At 39.2% G+C, this 17,798-nt stretch overlaps 1 protein-coding gene across 1 annotated transcript in view; it reads right to left on the bottom strand.

Annotated features, from left to right (window-relative positions):
- The window catches only part of Ttl (tubulin tyrosine ligase), a 30,363-nt gene that overhangs the window by 10,590 nt on the left and 1,975 nt on the right, over nt 1–17,798 (bottom strand). The window contains exons 3-7 of the mRNA XM_010639509.1: nt 17,543–17,629; nt 15,218–15,296; nt 8,393–8,625; nt 3,143–3,278; nt 1,859–2,128 (exon numbers count right to left, since the gene is read on the bottom strand). Coding sequence (XP_010637811.1) covers nt 1,859–2,128; nt 3,143–3,278; nt 8,393–8,625; nt 15,218–15,296; nt 17,543–17,629 — 805 coding nt within the window. The remainder of the gene's footprint in view (nt 1–1,858; nt 2,129–3,142; nt 3,279–8,392; nt 8,626–15,217; nt 15,297–17,542; nt 17,630–17,798) is intronic.

Here is a 17,798-nt window from a genome sequence, read left to right as displayed (position 1 = left end):
GGAGGGGGTGGAGGGAGGGCAGGGACAAGGAGAAAAATGAGAAACAAGACCTATTATGTAAAGGTAGAGAATCCCAATGATGAATGTAACTGTATTGTATACCTAGATTGTACCAATAACCTCAATAAAAAGAAAAAAAAAGAAAAGTTTGAGAGAGAGCAGGAAAAGAAAGGGATAAAAGTGAAAGCAACATCACACTCTGATACATAAAGGAACAACCATGACTAGAACAGCACTGAATATTATTTTCTATCTATTGAAAATGCAAGATAAATAACTCAGTGTACAGGACTTTTTTCCTCTTTAGAGATGTCAACAGAACATCTTTGTTGTCTAGAGTGGAGAGTTAGGGGGAGGCTGGCAGGAAAAGAAGGAAGGCTGAGCATGGTGAGAGGCATTTATAGCTCCAGAGGAGCAACCTCTCCTGCACTGGCCAGTGAGCAGGGGTGAGTCGCACTTCCTGCAGACCTGTCACCTAACCACTTTATGTGATGTTGCCTGGGCCATCAACAATCACCAAGGAAAGGCTTCAAGCCCTGAGTGATGCTACTGGACTCCATGTAAGAACACATTAAAGAAGTTTTGGTCACTGTGACACAATGCCAACAACACAGCACATACACAGATGAGTGGAAAGCATGGGGTCCCAGGGACAGCATCTCTCACAGCCTGATTAATAACAAGAGTTCCTACAGTGCTGTGGGCAGGGACAGTCTCCTGCATAAATAGTCTTAGGCCAACAACATATCCTGTGGAACAACATGACATTCGACACATAACAATGCCATACATTATAGGTCTAAACTATTGGAAATAAACCCCAGATGTTCATCAGATATAGAGGTAAGCTCTGGAATGTTCACACGGTGGAGTATTACAAAGCCATACAAAGGACAAACTACTGCTCTGTGCAATATGACGAATGAATGCCACACACAATGTAAAAAAAAAAGCTGAATACAAAACAGGAACTGTGGTATAATTCCATTTACATAATGATGGAACGCAAAGAGGAATCTATACTCATAAAAGTCAAAGAGTATCTGTCTTTGAGAAAAAAAGACTATCTGTCTTTGGCAGGAAACATATTTTGAGAGGGTTCAAAGGAGTCTTCAGGGTACGGTGTTTTGTTTTGCTTTTTGGTGTTAGTGGTACAGGGCCTTTATACTGAAGTACATCCACAGCCCTTTTTTATTTTTTATTTTGAGGCAAAGTCTCACTAAATTGCTAAGCTGGCCAGGCTGGGATTGAATTTGGGATTCTCCTGCCTCAGCCTCTCAGAGTGCTGGGATTACTGGCATGCACCACCACACACCTGGCTGTAAATATTTTATATTTTGAGTTGCATCATAGTCAAGTAAGTGCACATATAATGAAAACTCACTAAACTGTATACTATACATTTTATATTTTATTTTAAAATTCTCAGGAGGGGTGGTGGCACATGCCCATAATCTCAGCATTCTGGGAGTCTGAAAAATCAGTAAAACCAAGGGCTAGGGATTTAGCTCAGCGGTTCGGTGGCCTGCCTTGCAAGCACAAGGACCCGAGTTCAATCCCCAGTACCAAAAAAAAAAAAAAAATCAATAAAACCAAAAGCCAGTTGTTAAAAAATATTTTAATAATCCACAGCCAATCTAACCAAGAAAAACAGAAATAAGATATAAATTTTGATACCAGAAATGAAAGAAGTGACCTCATTACAAATCCTACAGATACTAAAATGAAAATAAAGGATTATCACAAATAATTTTTGCCCCAAAATTAGAAAATTTAAGTGGAATGATTCCTAGAAAGGCATAAACAAAGCTCCTTCAAGAAGAAACACGTAAAGCAGAAAAAGGAACAATTAGGTTACCTTATTATATGCTTGATTTGTTGTAAGATACTAGCTTCCAAGGTAATGTTCAAAGCACTCATTAAGTACTGATTGAACTCCTCAAAAAACATTTCATTTCCTTCCTCATACTTTCCATAGTTCTTTGAGTACTCCTTTTGAATGCAGTGATTGGTCAAGTGGCAGGTCTTGTCTTGGAAATTATCCACATGATACGGTTCTGAAGCAGTTCGGAGAACACCCTCTCTATAGAGGTAGATATTATACTGATGGTCCACCAAGACCCAGCTTCTGCAATTCAATGAAAACACCATTGTGCTCAGGTTTCTATAATCTGTCCGCCTTTTACCCCCGTCTATCTATTGAATATTTTGAGGAGAGGGGAGGTAAGGGAAGCAGAGGAAGAAGATAGGTTCTAAAATTATATCCTGCAAACTCTGAGTTAGCCAAAAATAGGGGATTATCACTGTAAAGAAGCAAACAAAGCATTTTACCATAAATGACAGGGAAACTTAAATTCATTTTTAAAAACCCAGCATTTTGAAGAGACTGGATGGGTTTTGGGGTTAACCTGTAAAACCTCCATTGGCCATGTTTGTGCTTTCATATATCAAGAGGAAGAATGTCTTGAAGCCATCTGACACAGGACTGATGTTGAAGAAGCAGTAATTTGTTATGAGTGATATCAAGTTATTCAGAATGAGATCAAGAAGACAATGATTCCCAATGAGGAGATGGCAGCAAGGGCAAAGGCAAGCAGGGAAGAGGGCTGGCTAGCTGTAGAAAGCACCACACAACCTCTTTCTCTACGGCAGGCCTTTGGCTCAGAAACTTAACATGCAGAGATCTGAGGAAATTTATAAAAAGGAGGACACAACAAAGTGAGTAGATTATCTGGCTGGGTCATGCAACATCTGAATTATATGCTTCTTCCATCAGTAAGCCCCATTTATGTACATTCTCCCTGTGGAGCCACAAGCTATTTCCATAAAAGTCATTTAATTGCATTTTATCTTCATATATGTGTGTGCGTGTATATATAAAATATATGCAAATATATATATACATATGTGTACAAATATTATATGCATAAAAAGGATAGATAATATTAGTAAAACTTCCCAGAAAGCAGAAAGAATGAAATAAAAACAGAGAGTTGGGTACAAAAGTGCAGATCCACTTAGCGCCACTCAATTTTAAGAAACTGGCAAATACTTTCTCACATTTATATCCCACTTTCCACCACCTCCTATTACATTCTTTTCAGACAAACAAGGACAAAAGTCACAGACAGGGAAGACTTACCGAATGTCAAACTTGCGGTGCCCTGGCTCCAGAAGCAGAGGGTGCTCAAGGTATTTCTGGATCACGTGCACCTGGCCCTGGTTGTCTATGAAATCCAGAAGCTCTGATGACTCTGAGGAGATGAGGATGCCTTCGCCTAATAGAACAAAAACAAAACAGAAGTAGTCCAGTTCATCCCACAAGGAAAAGCTGTCCACAAAGTCAGAAAGAAAACACAGAAGGCACAACAAAACAAAACACCCACAGAAAGCTCTCTCAGTGACATGCTTACTCTTCTTTCTCCTTCTCTGCCCTCCTGCAATCACTCACACTCTCCCCTCTACCTACAGCTGCACCCAGGGTATCCAGCAGACTCTTTCTTCACACAGAACACTAACTTAGTGAGCTGCAACCACGAAATGCTAGTTGTACTGGCATTCAAATAGTCCAAGCACTTTAACGAAACACCATTCCACTATCAGTCACTGGCTGCAATAAAGATTATATTGGGTCCCTCCACCTGAGAGGCAGGCAGTGGCACCACCAAGCTAAATCTCTGGCCCCCAATGAATCCATTTCTAACATTGTATCTTACAGAAATATCAGGAAGGTTAGGGAATAAAAACAAATGTTCTTTGCAGCATCTTAACAGGAAAAAATTAGATATGTTCAAAATTTCTACTAACATTAAATAAGTGGAACCAAGGTACACTTGACAGATATACAACACATCATAAAGTTCGCCCCCCACCTCTTTTTTTGGTACTGGGGATCGAACTCGGGACCTTGCACTTGTGAGACAGACAGCAGAACCACTGAGCTAAATTCCTGGCCCAATAAGTGTGCCCTTTTAAAGTGTATAATTCAATGGTTTCATGTATATTCCTGAGTTTTGCAACCATTGGTAAAATCTGATTTTAGAACATTCTCACCAACCCCTCCTCAAAGTTCTGTACCCATTACAAGTCACTGTTTGTGCCCTGTTCACTTCAGTCTCTGCCAATTATCAATCTACTTTCTGTCTCTAAGCACTGCCTCTTCTGGAAATTTCATGTAAGTCATATATCATAGAGTGCATGGCCATTGTGTATGGCTAATTTCACTAGCACAAAGTTTTTAGAGCTCATTCATGTTGCAGCATGTACTGGTACTTTCCTCCTTTTTATGGTTGAATACTATTCCACTGTATGGCTATTCCACGGTTTTATTAATTTGTTATCTGGACATCTGAGTTGTCTGCAGTGGAAAAATGCTATAAAGATTCACATAGAAGTATTTGTGGGGACATATATTTTTAATTCAATGCTGTTATGATCTTGATTGGAATTATGTTAAACTACAGACTAGTATGAGATAGGCTGACATCTCTACTCTTGAGTTCTGCAATACGTGAACATGGTATATCTATCCATTTTTAAAGGTGCTCTTTGACTTCTTTCATGATCATTTTGTAAGTTTCAGCATTCAGAGCTTGTACATATTTTATTAGGTTTATACATAAGCATCTCATTTTCTCTGAGGTGACTATAAGTGCTACTGCTTTAACCACTTACCAGTTTACCCCAATCATCACTCTGGCAGTGTGTTCGTTTATGTACTATCTCGAGCGCTGTTTGGGCAGGTGTCATTTTAGCCAGTCAATTCTTGTAGTGAACAAATTTGATAAAATTGTCATTTTTATATTTCCTGCTATATTATCTAATAAAAATTAATGAAAAATATGCAATTTTTGGTCATCTTATACTTAAATAATTGGACTAGTAAGTGGTTAATCTAGGTTCCCACATGTCATTGTCAATATAAAGAAATTCAGTTTTTGTATGTTATCTATCCTGTAACACTGTGAAGCTCACATTTCAGTTCTGAGCCCCTTTTACTTACGCTTTGGACTTATAGCTTATCTCAACATAGGTCTCACATTTTCAGTGCAAGTGAATTCAATTCAGTTTGTTAATTTAATGATCCATCTTTCCTTAAAATCAACCTCTTTCTCATCTACCCTGTTTGTACCATTTGTTTCACCACTTGGTTAGGCTCTTGAACAAGAAACCACAACGGAAAAGCGCCTTTCTTTTTCGCTACATACAACTCATTTTGTTTCGTACTTCCTAAGAACCACACTCAGATTTTCTGGTTACTCTTTATTTCCGGTTGCCAGTTCTTAAATTCAAACTTCAACCTCTTCTCTGCACCACCTTGAACCAACTTTTAGAATGATCATCCTAACGCTCTCTTTCCCTCTCGTGTCCTGAAACTACCTCCATCACCTACTGAGGCCTTGCTCTACATCACCTAACCCTTCTCCCTCCCCATGTGCCAACCTTATTTTCCTTATGTAAAATTATTTCTTACTAAAAAATAATATGCCTAATGCTAGTAGGCTGCAAAAATAGTGAGGAAAAAATAAAGAGACAGATATATTTCTATAGCTTTAAAAAACTGTTATTATTTAAACACGTAACATTAAAGGGAAATGGAAAAGTTAAGCATCATCTTATTTCCTGACATAATTGTTTTTATTTTTTAATATTAGAAAAGCCTGTTTCAATCACAGGAAACTTATTGCATGTTCTTTTTTCACTTTATATAGTTATTTTTTCTCTTTTTTTTATATTAATGTCACAATTATGTTAATGGATGAAAATACCCTATTGTGTGGAAGTCAAAAAAGTTACACATTTCTTTACTACTTGCTGGACAATGGGGTTGTTTCTAAATAATATTATGCAATTACAGATAATGGAGTAAATATATTTGTTGTGGATCATTTATTTTTTAAAAATATTTCTTTGTAGAAAATTTTCAGGAGTGAAACTACTAGGCCAAATGATATGAGTCCTATATGACTCTCATGTGTCACTCTATTGCTTTTTCAAAAGATTGTGAATGTCACTAGGAGTGCAGTTCCCAACAAACAGCAACAACATCACTAGTGCTTTTTGTTTTCTTGTTTTGTAGCTGTACAATGACAGAAAAATCAAAGTTATTTAGGAAGTTTTAGCCTCTGTGTAGCATGTTTCCATGGGTTTATTAACTCTGCTTCCTATATCATTTGTTTGTTCATATCTTCACTCACTATACATGGAGAAATTATGAAGGAATTTTGGAGAGGAATCCTTAAGAAGCTTCAAAGTAACCACTTTTTTATCTCCTGTGTCCCAGTTCCCATTTGAACTTTTAGTGTTTCTGGAAATAGAAACATTGTTAGCCTTCTTTCTGACTAGACCATAGGCTCCACAAGAGCACATGACTATGTCTCTCTCTTTTATTCCTGTATCTCCAACACTCATTCATAATTCACTCAGCACATATACTGAACCTTTGCCAGCTGCTGGACTGGCATGGGAGAGATCATGCTGAGCACAAATGTGACATAGTCTGGCTGCGCTTCAACAGGATCTCTGTCTACTGCATTGTTTAAACTGTAGAGAACAGCCCAGAGCAGGACAGGGAGCAGCACTACAGGTGAGAGATAAAGGTGTCTCAGGTCACAGATGAGTGGCGGAGGTGGAACCCTGCAGCTGATACTGGGTATCATTTGAAGATTCATCCAATTATACCAAGCATTTGTTTAACAAGAACAAAAGCCACTCATTCATCCTATTGGCTTCTTTTTGTAGTTCCCAAACAAAGCTAATATGTATCACTTATTTCCTCAATGCTTAAAGCAATAATTCTTTGTTTGACATTTTCTTTTCTGTTTCTGTTTCCCCACTGCTTGGTGTCCCTCTACATGTTGTCTTGATGAGGGTCAGGGACCAGGGTTATCAAAAAGGCTATTCCGACCCCAACTCAAATCCACAGAGGGATCTAGAACACCACAGATGTCCACTTACTCTTCCAAGTCCCTCATTTACCATCAGAACAAAACTAAGGGGACAGTACTTAAGAAAAGTCACAAGAGGGGAAAAGAGAAGTAAGTGAGGTACCTGGCTTGTGGCAAGAGTCCAACTCTCCCACTTTCAGGAGATCCAGGTGATGCCCTCCTGTCTCATGGTTGGTGAAAAATAAGGTGAGGTCTACTGGACCAGGGATAGAAATGAGGACCTATGGCCAGATGGTCTTCCAAGGCAACAAAAGAAGTAAGTTCAAAATGAAATAGTTTTAAAAAGAGCATATGATGGTAGTTATAGAGAGAAATTTCTTATGTGCTCATTACATTGGGGACTGCCTCTATTTTAGGCTTGAGTTATTATAAACTTCACTCCTTCTATGCAATCATTCAACACATATTTACTGAGTGCCTAAAAGGAAAACTCAGGGACAAATAAGTCTGTGTTTATATGGCACTTACAGTACAACTGGGGAGATGGACAGCTATGTAATATAGACCTAGGAAGAGATTTAGTCAAGAAGGAAAAATAAAGCAGGGTGAAGGGACAGAAAGCAATGATATCAAGGCTATCTTAGAGGAAAAAAAGCCTTCTCCTATAAGGCCCCATCTGCACTGAGAACCCATGAAAGCACATTCCAGGTAGAGACAAATTTAGAATATTTGAGGGACATAAAGCAGTCAGTCTGTGGCTACAGCACAATGAGCAGGGCCAAGAATAGAAGGAGATGAGATCAAGGATATGAGGAAACGCCCAATGGGTAGGCTACATCAGGAATCTGGAGTTATTCTAATTGCATTAGGAAGCCAGCTGGTAAGCTGTAGGCAGGAAGTAACATGATCAGATTTATGTTTTTAAGACATCACTCTGTCTGGGAGGAGAACTGGCTGAGAGCAGGCTCTGTAATTACACAGACTAGAGAGAATGGTGGCTTTGATTTAAAGTGGGAGCAGTAGAAACAGCAAGATAAGAGTCTAATTCAAGAGTATATTTTGAAGTAACACTAGAAGGACTTGTTAAAGCATTAGGCATAGACTGTAAAGAGCTGTCAAGAATGTTGGGGCTTCAGAGCCTGGGAAAAGAGTGGGATCATATGCTAAATAGGAAGAATGAAAGAGGGGCAGGCTGAGGTGGGCAAAATTGGGAGGAAATGAAGAGAGGAGTATTGGACACATTAGGTTTGCAATGCCTCTTACAGATAGAGAGGGTGCTCTTGGAACCAGAGCTTAAAGGAAAGATCCAGTGCTTAAAGGAAACAAACATCCAGAAGGCATCACTACATAGTGGGACATTTAACACTACACATGCTCTCTATCTCCAATTTACATAATAGAATAGAGCCACTCATCTAAGCATGTCATTAAAATCTAATGTGCCACAGAACAAAGCTCAACAGAAGCCTACAGGGCACAGAAAAAACAAAGTAATGCCAACTCACCTTTGGCACCAGCTGATGACTTTGCAATCCAAATGTTGCCTTCTCCATCCTCTTTCTTTTTGTTATAAGAAGCCAGGAAGAATTCTCTTTCATCTGTCCTTGAATTACTGACTGGTGGCTGAATTCCATTCTGTGCTGGAGCAACTGGGGTCTTGAGATTAGTTGGATAAATCACATAGGACTCTGGGAACCATGTATAGGACTCAGCCAGTTCCGGGCTTGTTTTGATTAGCCTGGCAGATGACAGACAGTCAGTCTCCCTTCTTAGTACTATATGTGCTGTCACTCTATTCAGAGAGGTAACCACTTTCCCTGAGAGCTTCTCAAGGAGATAAAACATGGCCTAATATCTTCCTTATCCCTCTATTTGCTCTTAGCCTCTCTGGACAGATCTGTAACACACTAAGTTAGGTGCTTATTACCTAGAACTTCAGCTCTCTAAGAAAACAACTTGATAATCCTCAGCCAACATCTTTTCAACAAATATGTTGCAGCTGAGACAGACCCACACTAAAAAAATGAAGCAGAAAGCAGAGGAAAATACTTGAATATTTAGATGAACACTATCTTGGCTCAACTCTCTAGGAAAGAAAAGGATACTTAGGAATCTGAATTATTCAAAGACTACTTTTAGTTTTCATTTGTTTTTAGCTCAGCCTGACAGAATAAAGAAGGTTTTTTTTCTTAATGGGACACAGGCACAAGTGGGACTAATGAAACTGATCTCCTGCTCCCAAAATAACAAAACAGCATATAAGTTAAAGTTAGACCCTGGGCAAGGCACTGAAAAAACACAACAGCTTCCCACTGCATCTACTCTGCAATCAGACCCCAGAGCTAGAGGTACTAGAATCCCATTTCACAAACGAAGAACTAGGTCACCAAGAAGTAAACTTCCCAGATCATACAGGGAGCAAGTACCAGCCTGGATGCAAGCTCTGGATTCCCAACTCCTAACTCTGAACTTCCCCTTACCCCAGGGAGCAGATCCTAGAGAGGATCTACCAAAGGCAACTTCTTCCCTAAGCTGCAGTCTCTCTTCTGTCTAGAACAAAACTGCTCATGATAAGCCTGTGTTAAGATTCAACTCAGTCTGTGGACAAACAACATAAATAATGAAAAGAAAATTTAAATTAAGATTTAAAATAAAGTCATTACAACATTAAAGGAAATCGATTTTGAAGGTTGCTTCAACTCAAAGGAAGAAAACACTACAAGTAAATAAATTTTAAACTCAGTATTCAACCCTGTACCTGCATTGCCCATATGGTGGTCACTAGTCACATATAGATACAGACCCTTTGAAATGTGACCAGTGTGACTCAGGGAATAAACTGTGAATTATATTTAATCTTAATTTAAAGACTAATGCATTGTGAAATATTTTTCTATTAAGCACTTTACTGATCTGACAGGATATTTTATTTTGTTGTATTGTTGTGTGTGCGTCAGGCCCATGTGTTATTTCTAGTATCACACACAAACATCACTGTTCTACTCGGGGCAATACACTGATTCAGACAATACAGTGCCTGTGCATTGAAAAACATTATCATATGTCTATGATACAAAAAGAATGAGAACCAACTATGCAAATCATAATTGGTATATAAATTTTTCCCAGTTAAAAAAAGCATGGACAAATTTTTAATTTGAAAATAAAAACATAACACTGACATGAAATTGAATAGGGACACAGAAGCTAAAACCAATAATGACCAGGACAGTACAAACACACACACACACACACACACACACACACACACACACACAACTGGAAGAAGATCTATCACAAATTCACAGTGAATGGCAACGGTACCAGGATACTGTAGAATAAAACAAAAAAGTAGTTGTTTTATAAAGGAGATATTCTGAGCAAATAAAAAATGAATTCGATAAGCATTTTCCCCTCAACAGTCAAAAAGAATCAATCAATGATATTAGTGACTGAAATCACAAATATCTAACCCAAGTTTTTAAAACTATTTTTTTTTCAGTGCTAAGGATGAGATCCAGAGCCTCCCACATGCTAGGCAAGCGCTCTAACACTAAGCTACACCCAAGCCCCTAAATACATTTTCCCCCAAATAGATTTTTAATAGAATCTAAGCTTGTAACTTCAGTCAACTATAAAATGGTTTAGATTCTTAAATAGACAGACACGAACACATGCACATACATGAAACATTCTTTGCATAGAATTGGAGACCATCATGTTAAACAAAATAAGCCAGTCTCAGATGTTAAATATCACATTGTTCCTCACAAATATACAATCTAAAAAAAAAATAAAGGAGAGATGACAGAAATTCAACTTTTTGAGATGGGTCAGAGATAAGGGAGAGAGGGAAGAAAAGAGAAAGGCAGATGAAAATAACCCAAATATGTTATGTGCAAATACCAGCATATCAATGTCTATCTTCATATTCTGTATTCTAATGGCCATATTAGATGAAAATATAGTGAAAGAAATTATTTTAAAACAAAGAGCTAAAAAGATATCTATCTATCTATCTATCTATCTATATATATCTATCTGTCTATCTATCTACAGGGATTTAGCTCAGTGGTGCTGCTGAGCTACATCCCCAGCCCTAAAAAGATATTTGTATCCCCAAGAAAACCAAACAAAAAAATGAACAATCTTCAGTTCAGCCACAATGGGTCACAGAATACAAAGCCTTTGTATCTAATGATATCAAAGATTGATTCAAAATATGAAAAAATACTAAATATTTTTCCTTATCTTTACATAAGTTGTGACATGACATACTGTTCAATTTCTACTTTGGGCATGGTTAAATAAAAGAATATTGTCAAACTGTAGCCTAAAAAGTGTCAAACTTATGGTGCAGGTGTTTTTTAATGTTTCACATCTGTCAAGCAATTACATCTACCTGTGAAAAGTTACTTTCTATTATAACAGACAGGGTTTCACTATAACAAGTTAAAATATGGATTCACTGGGATTTTAATAGACTTTCCTTTTTTTTACTTCATTCTTTTTTACTTCATTACTTTCATTGAAACATTTTCTTCCTTGCACTGTATGATACATATTGAAAACATTTATTTTCACAGTTTTCTGAAGCAGACTTTATAAAAAGAATCATGGATATAGTTGTTGAAATGGTTCAGTATATACTTGCAAATGCGACAATGATTCACCAGTTCACAGAATGAGTGAAAGGAATAGAAGACAATGAATTTAATGATACAATGCTCTTTGCCAATACTCACTGATGGTGAGATGAAAGTGTTTCACAAAGATTTATTGTACTGGTAAATCCAATTCAGATTTTTCTTAAAAAGGAATGGCTTCCAAATCATTATTTTCACTCAATAAGTCATTATTTAATTCAATATTCAAAAAATAAAATTACAGCATTATTTACTTTATCTCACCTATAGCCACACTGCATATGAACGTGCTAAATTTATAGGGAAGATTTATTTATGATCTACCTATACCAGAATGATAATTTTATGTCCCAACTCAAAATATAAGATCTATATATAAAATATATATATATATGTTGTGAAAAGATGTAGACAATTTTAATTATAAGACAGCATTGTGAAAGTTGACTGAATAAATAAAAAAAAATTTTAAATTAAAGAATGCTGCTGATATTGACAAACTTGCTACTTTTCATTATACTCACAACCACTTTGAATCTGATATTAATGATACTGACTTGTCACAAGAGTTGGTGAATTTACTTAACTTGGACAGACAGGGTTCCACAAATGATATGCTGTTACTCTAAAGTCAGATCATTTCTTCTAAAAAAAGACGAATAAATTTTGTCAATATGTATATGAATATTAAAGGAAAATGACTTTTTGGTACTCAATCTACTGACCGAAAACTTTTTAAGTATGTTGAAATGACTTAGGTATATAAATCTACTTTTTCAAACCCAATTTTTTTTTTTTTTTTTGAGACAGGGTCTTACTGTGTAGTTCAGGCTATCCTTGAGCTCACTATGTAGCCCCAGCTGGCCTCAAACTCGGGGCAATCCTCCTGTCTCAGCTTCCCAAGTGCTGGAATTACAGGTGTGTACCACCACATCAGGCCTCAATCCCATATTTTTATGAAATTTAAATTCAGAACAAGTGTTTTCAGTGAAAAATCTATTGAATTAAGATGTGCTAAAAATTAAAATACATATCAGATTTTGAAGACTCAAAAATCAAATATCTTATTTTTCATTAAAAACATTAATTAAATTATTTTCAAAATGACAACATTTTAGGTAGGTTTTTTCTTTTTATGATGCTGAGGATTAAAACCAGGTGCTCACACGTGCTAGGCAAGTGCTCTACCACTGCACTACACCTCTAGCCCACTTCTGGATTTCCATGGTTTAATAAAACAGATCATTAATTTAACTGCACCTTTTCCTGAGTACTTAATTTACTAGAAAGTTTAAAAGGCCTGTGTAGCTGGCATTCTATTTCTGATGGACAGCACTGGTCTGTAAGATGACCTTCATCTGGAAGCCCTCACTTCCCACCCAGAATCAAAACCAGGCCCTTCAGGGACTCCTGTGTCTGTTCTATCCTTGCATTAGCCCAATGGGAAAGTAATCATAAACTTAGGTTCACTCACATCTATAACTAAGTAATACCCAGAAGAAACAAAAGCCTCCAACCTGCCAGGAGAAGAAAAGCTCTCATGCTCTGAAACTAGCCCTGGGCCTTGATGAACTTTGGAAATTCCCTGAAGGGTCAGGAGTAAGGAGCAAGCTGCACAGGTCCCAGCACAGAACCCCACCAAGGCTCTTGGAAACCCTGGAAGGGATGCAAAGTCACACAGCCCATGGGTCTCATGGGTACAGATTCAAACTGCCCTGGTTCGACATGAACAACTGTGGTCTTAGACAGCACAACTGACTTTCTGAGCTGGCATTCTGCTCTACAAAATGAGAGCAATTACATTTCCTTCCTCTTTTGGCTCCTGCAAGCCATACTAAATCATGGGAGAGAGACAAACTGACAAAGGGATCTGTCGCCTCCCAGGATTACTTACTCCAGCCCCTCACAAGACACTCAGAGAATGAAGGAAGCTTATCATGATAGGGACAAGTCTCAGCCTGCATAAGTCATGTTGCCATTTATAAGATGCCATCGCAGATCACATGCCACCAAAGTCAAGGAGCAAGTACTGTCCCCACACCTATCCCCATCTTACAGACAGGCACTGGGATTCAGAGTGGTGCTGTCCAGAGCTGCAGATTCCTACTGAGAAATGGGTCATGAGTCCAGCCTAGCACTTACTTTGCCTTGTTATAACTGCTGAATATACAACTATGTACAGCATTACTTTCACCACCATCCGCTGCTTCCTATTTATAAAAGTAAAATTCTACTTGTCTTTAGAGAAAAAAACCAAAAAAGATTAAACCATTTATAAAATTATTAAATGAATAATTTGAGTAAACAATCTACTCCTGATTCAAGTGAAATATAAACACAAAAGCATGTAATAGACTTCAGGAAGCCTCACTTTGGGAATTGCTGCTGAATCATGAAAACCCATCATAGGAATGAGTGTGTAAATTATCAGGGCTAGCAAGTCTGAAAAGATGGAAATGTTACTGTGTGTATTCAACCTATAGCTAAGTAGTACTCAGAAAGAAACATTAATGGGAAAAGGAACATTTTGCATTGAGTCATATTTTCCAGTGTCTTCTACCTAAATGATCTGTTTGGCTATACAAAAATGTTTACTAGGTACAGGGAAGAATCCCAGAGACCTACCACAGCCCTGACTGCAGATGCCATACTCAAGGTTTCCCTGTTGAAATGACAGCAATAACAGCAATGACAATATTAATCACAGTAATAAGAACCTTCACTTATACATTGTGAACTGTGAGACAGGCATTAAGTTAAGCTGAAATAATTCTCACAACCCTAAAGTTGTTATTATCATCATTTTACAGAGAAGAAAACTAAGGACTCAGAGTCAAATATGTATAATGCACCAGGCCACCGTCCTATATACACGTCCTAAGTGACACCTTGTTTAGTCTCCACAACTGCTTTATAAGGAAGGTATGAGACTTAGCAAGATGAGATTTGTTCTGACTAATGAGATGAAGGGCTGAGACTAAAATGCAAGCTGCTGGCCCTGGTCTTAATCACTGCATAATGCTGTCTCCTTTCACTTATAATACTACTCTGGTAATATCTGGCCATAACCCAACTGCTCAGAGACGGGTGATGAGGCAGATCCTGTTACACCCTGCCCAGATATCCTTTCTGAGCTGCTGGGAGAGTTGGTTGCCTGGGGCTTATGTGAACCCTTCTCCAAGGATCAGCTCCCTCCTAGAAATGTCTGGAAAGCTATATGCTCCACTGTTCCCATGGCCAATGGCTAAATGTACTTGAGCACAGGAGCCCAGGCACTTTGCTTCCGGATGTGACAATGCTGAGTACCATTCACTCTGGAGTTCCATGGTAAGACCTCAGCTGAACTACCTCTTTGCTTGGCTCCTCCCCTGCCCTGCTTCCCTCTTCTCCAGAGAAGTTTACCTGGAGAATTCTCCCCTAAGAAGTCACTTTCTCAAGAAAGCCTGAGTCAGGCTCTCCTCCAAAGCCTCACCTAGGAGACAAGACAAGCTTTATCAAGCACAACACAGCAACCTTTAAACTGAGATCCAAGCAGCCCAGGGGAAGCTTCAGCACCAATATGTTGACCTTTAAAATAGTAAAAGTATTTTTGCCCTTTAAATAATCCAATAGCTTTGCACAAGGGCTGAACACTAAAAATATTTATGTAGAACATTGAACAAAGAGGTCTTAAAGGACACTTACTTCACTAAAGAAGCTTTGCGACACAGTTTGTCAGCCCCCCTGTAGTAATTCACCAGCTGCAGCAGCCCAGGCTCATGACCTATAAGGAAAGAGGAGGCTCAGAAGGGAACGGGTGGCGGGGGGATATGATGTCAGCATCAGCAAGCATACATAGAACAGATGTGTGGAGACTGGCTCTTCCTGCTCCCACTTAGGACTGGTTGTCACAAATGTAATAATTGTGCTTCTCTGTCCCTGAGGCTCTGCTCTCTCTCAGGGTCCTTCCGGCAAATGTCATCCCCTTCACAGTAGATAATTTTAATATCAACAGTGCAGGTCTACCAAAGACTGTTGCTACCTGTTATTTTGTTTTAGATTTTATTTGTTCATTCATTTGTTTTTATTGTTAGGGTGGATCTGGGATATTTCCTGTTTCACCTCTCTTGGAACCTTCTCTTCCCTTGGTTTAACACATTCACACTTAAAATCTCTGTACATGAGGCTACTTTAATAAAGTCATACTTTCCACATCCCCAACTTGCTCTCTGCAGATGTTAAAGAAGGCAACAGAACTATGATGCTGCTGGTCTCAGGCACATTTAACTCTGCAAGTTTAGAGGAGATCACTAGGTAGTAAAGGAGAGTGGTGGGCAGGCTATGTCTATGATGTCAGGAATCCTGAGAACTTTCTTCTGTGAACCATCCTACAGGGAAACTCATTTCCACCAGCTCTTATTACATAACCCCTTCTGTATAAAACTAGTGCAGGGGCTGGGTGGGTAGCTCAATGTGGTAAAGCATGTGCTCAGCATATTCAAGGGCTCAGGCTCAATTCCCAGCAGCATAAAATAATAAAATGTACAAGAAGAACAGAAGAGACACAAATAAAACTATATTTTTATTTAAAATAAACTTTTTGTTTAAAATGTTAAGATATGTTGCATTTTCAGTAGCAAAAAGTAAGACCAAATAAAGGGATTTTGAGTTGATGTCAGAGGTAGGACTCATTCATCTGAGAACAGCAGATCAACAAATCAAAAGTCTGAAGCTTCACTTGGCTTTCACTTCCCTCCTACAGCGAATAGGCCCTGATTCATACCTGGAGAGCTACCTTCTCATCCTCAAGGTGCTACCATTCCTAACCTTGACCTGACTTTATGAGCTTTCTCCTTAGCTTTTGTGCAATGAACTTTAAGCCAAAGGTAAAATATCCCTAACCTTGAGGGCACATAACCATTTTGGTCTGAGGATGTTTTTTTTTCTCTCCCACAAAAACCAATGTTTCCTGATCATCTGCTGAATCTGTGCTGTCTGGGATTCTGCTTCTCATCCTAGTCTTAAGCATCACAGGAATCCACATTCCTGCCTCACCCTGGGCAGAGCCTTTTTTGCCTGCTTTTAATATCAGAATTCCAGCTAGGGTTTTTACAGTCATGTATTGCCAACTAGGAAGAGGAACATCAGTTGAGAAAGGAAGTGAATAAAGCAAGAAGGAAATAACTTCTCTCAACTATAAGCACTTTTCCCCTCTCCTTTTAGGAAATAAGTTCTCCTCTACCCCAGGACTTCCTTTAGAGGACAGTTAAACAAAATGGAATCTCCAGTCACCTTCTCTGTATTCTGAGATTTTTGGGAGTTCCGATGGGCCCTTCCATGGAGTCACCACTGGGTACCATAAACGCATGTAACAATGAAAAGGTGTCCCCAGTACCATTCCAAAGGAAAAAATTCTGAAGGTCATGAGTCATCCTGTTCATTCCTCAAACCATTCTCTAATGACACAACCCTCACCCAAAAGCTCCAAGTAAGCCCACCTGCCAGTCAATTCCAAAGGGCCTATGCCCAGTCCCTGCTGTTGCAGGTCCGACCACACCCATTTCTAAAAACCTGCTCTCCCAGACACTGAACATTGCTCTCTTGGCTGTCCTCCAGAGCAGAGATGCCTCTTCCTCAATAACAATTCTCTCCTGCTCCGACCTCAGTCGAGTCTTGGTAGGGAATGCGGGCTACCAAGAGAGGTGCTTCCCTCCCACGATGATTGCACCAGGAGAGCATGGGATGATGCTCAGGTCCATGCGAGGTGTGCTGAACCTATCTGGACAACTTCTGGATTACATCATCTGAAAAGGAGCTTCTGGCCCTCTCATGTCTCTTTCTACAGGCGACAACGTGGACAGGGTGCTGCCAAGCCAGCTTCAACCAAGTTAACGAGGTAGCTACCTCAAGGAGAGTAGGGCAAAGAGAACCCAGCCTCCCGCAAAACCTTCATTGCCAGCACAATTGTGAAAACACGTTCTTTGGTTAAGCTAAGGAAAGGTCTAAATGCAGACACCGCGCCGGACTTGCCTGGCCTAGGGTGCCCTTTGAAGCTTTCGGAATTCAAGTCTTTTCCAAATCCTCTGTCCGTCCACCTGTGCAGCGGGTAACAGAACTCTCAGGGTTTAATCACTACAACTCTCTCCGCTCCCACGCCAGGGGTGAGGGGCGCAATCCTCTGGGGAGCAAAGCTGTAAGACGCCTCCAGCGTTGAAGCCCGCAGCTAGCCCGGCTCAGCGGAGCCCCGCCCGCCCCGCGCTCTGCCTGCCACCCGCCTCATCCCGGC

This window comes from Fukomys damarensis, unplaced genomic scaffold, assembly GCF_012274545.1.
Source record: "Fukomys damarensis isolate Sample0158 unplaced genomic scaffold, DMR_v1.0_HiC HiC_scaffold_9, whole genome shotgun sequence".
Taxonomy (NCBI): Eukaryota; Metazoa; Chordata; class Mammalia; order Rodentia; family Bathyergidae; genus Fukomys; species Fukomys damarensis.
This window is presented reverse-complemented; position numbering and strand designations above follow the sequence as displayed.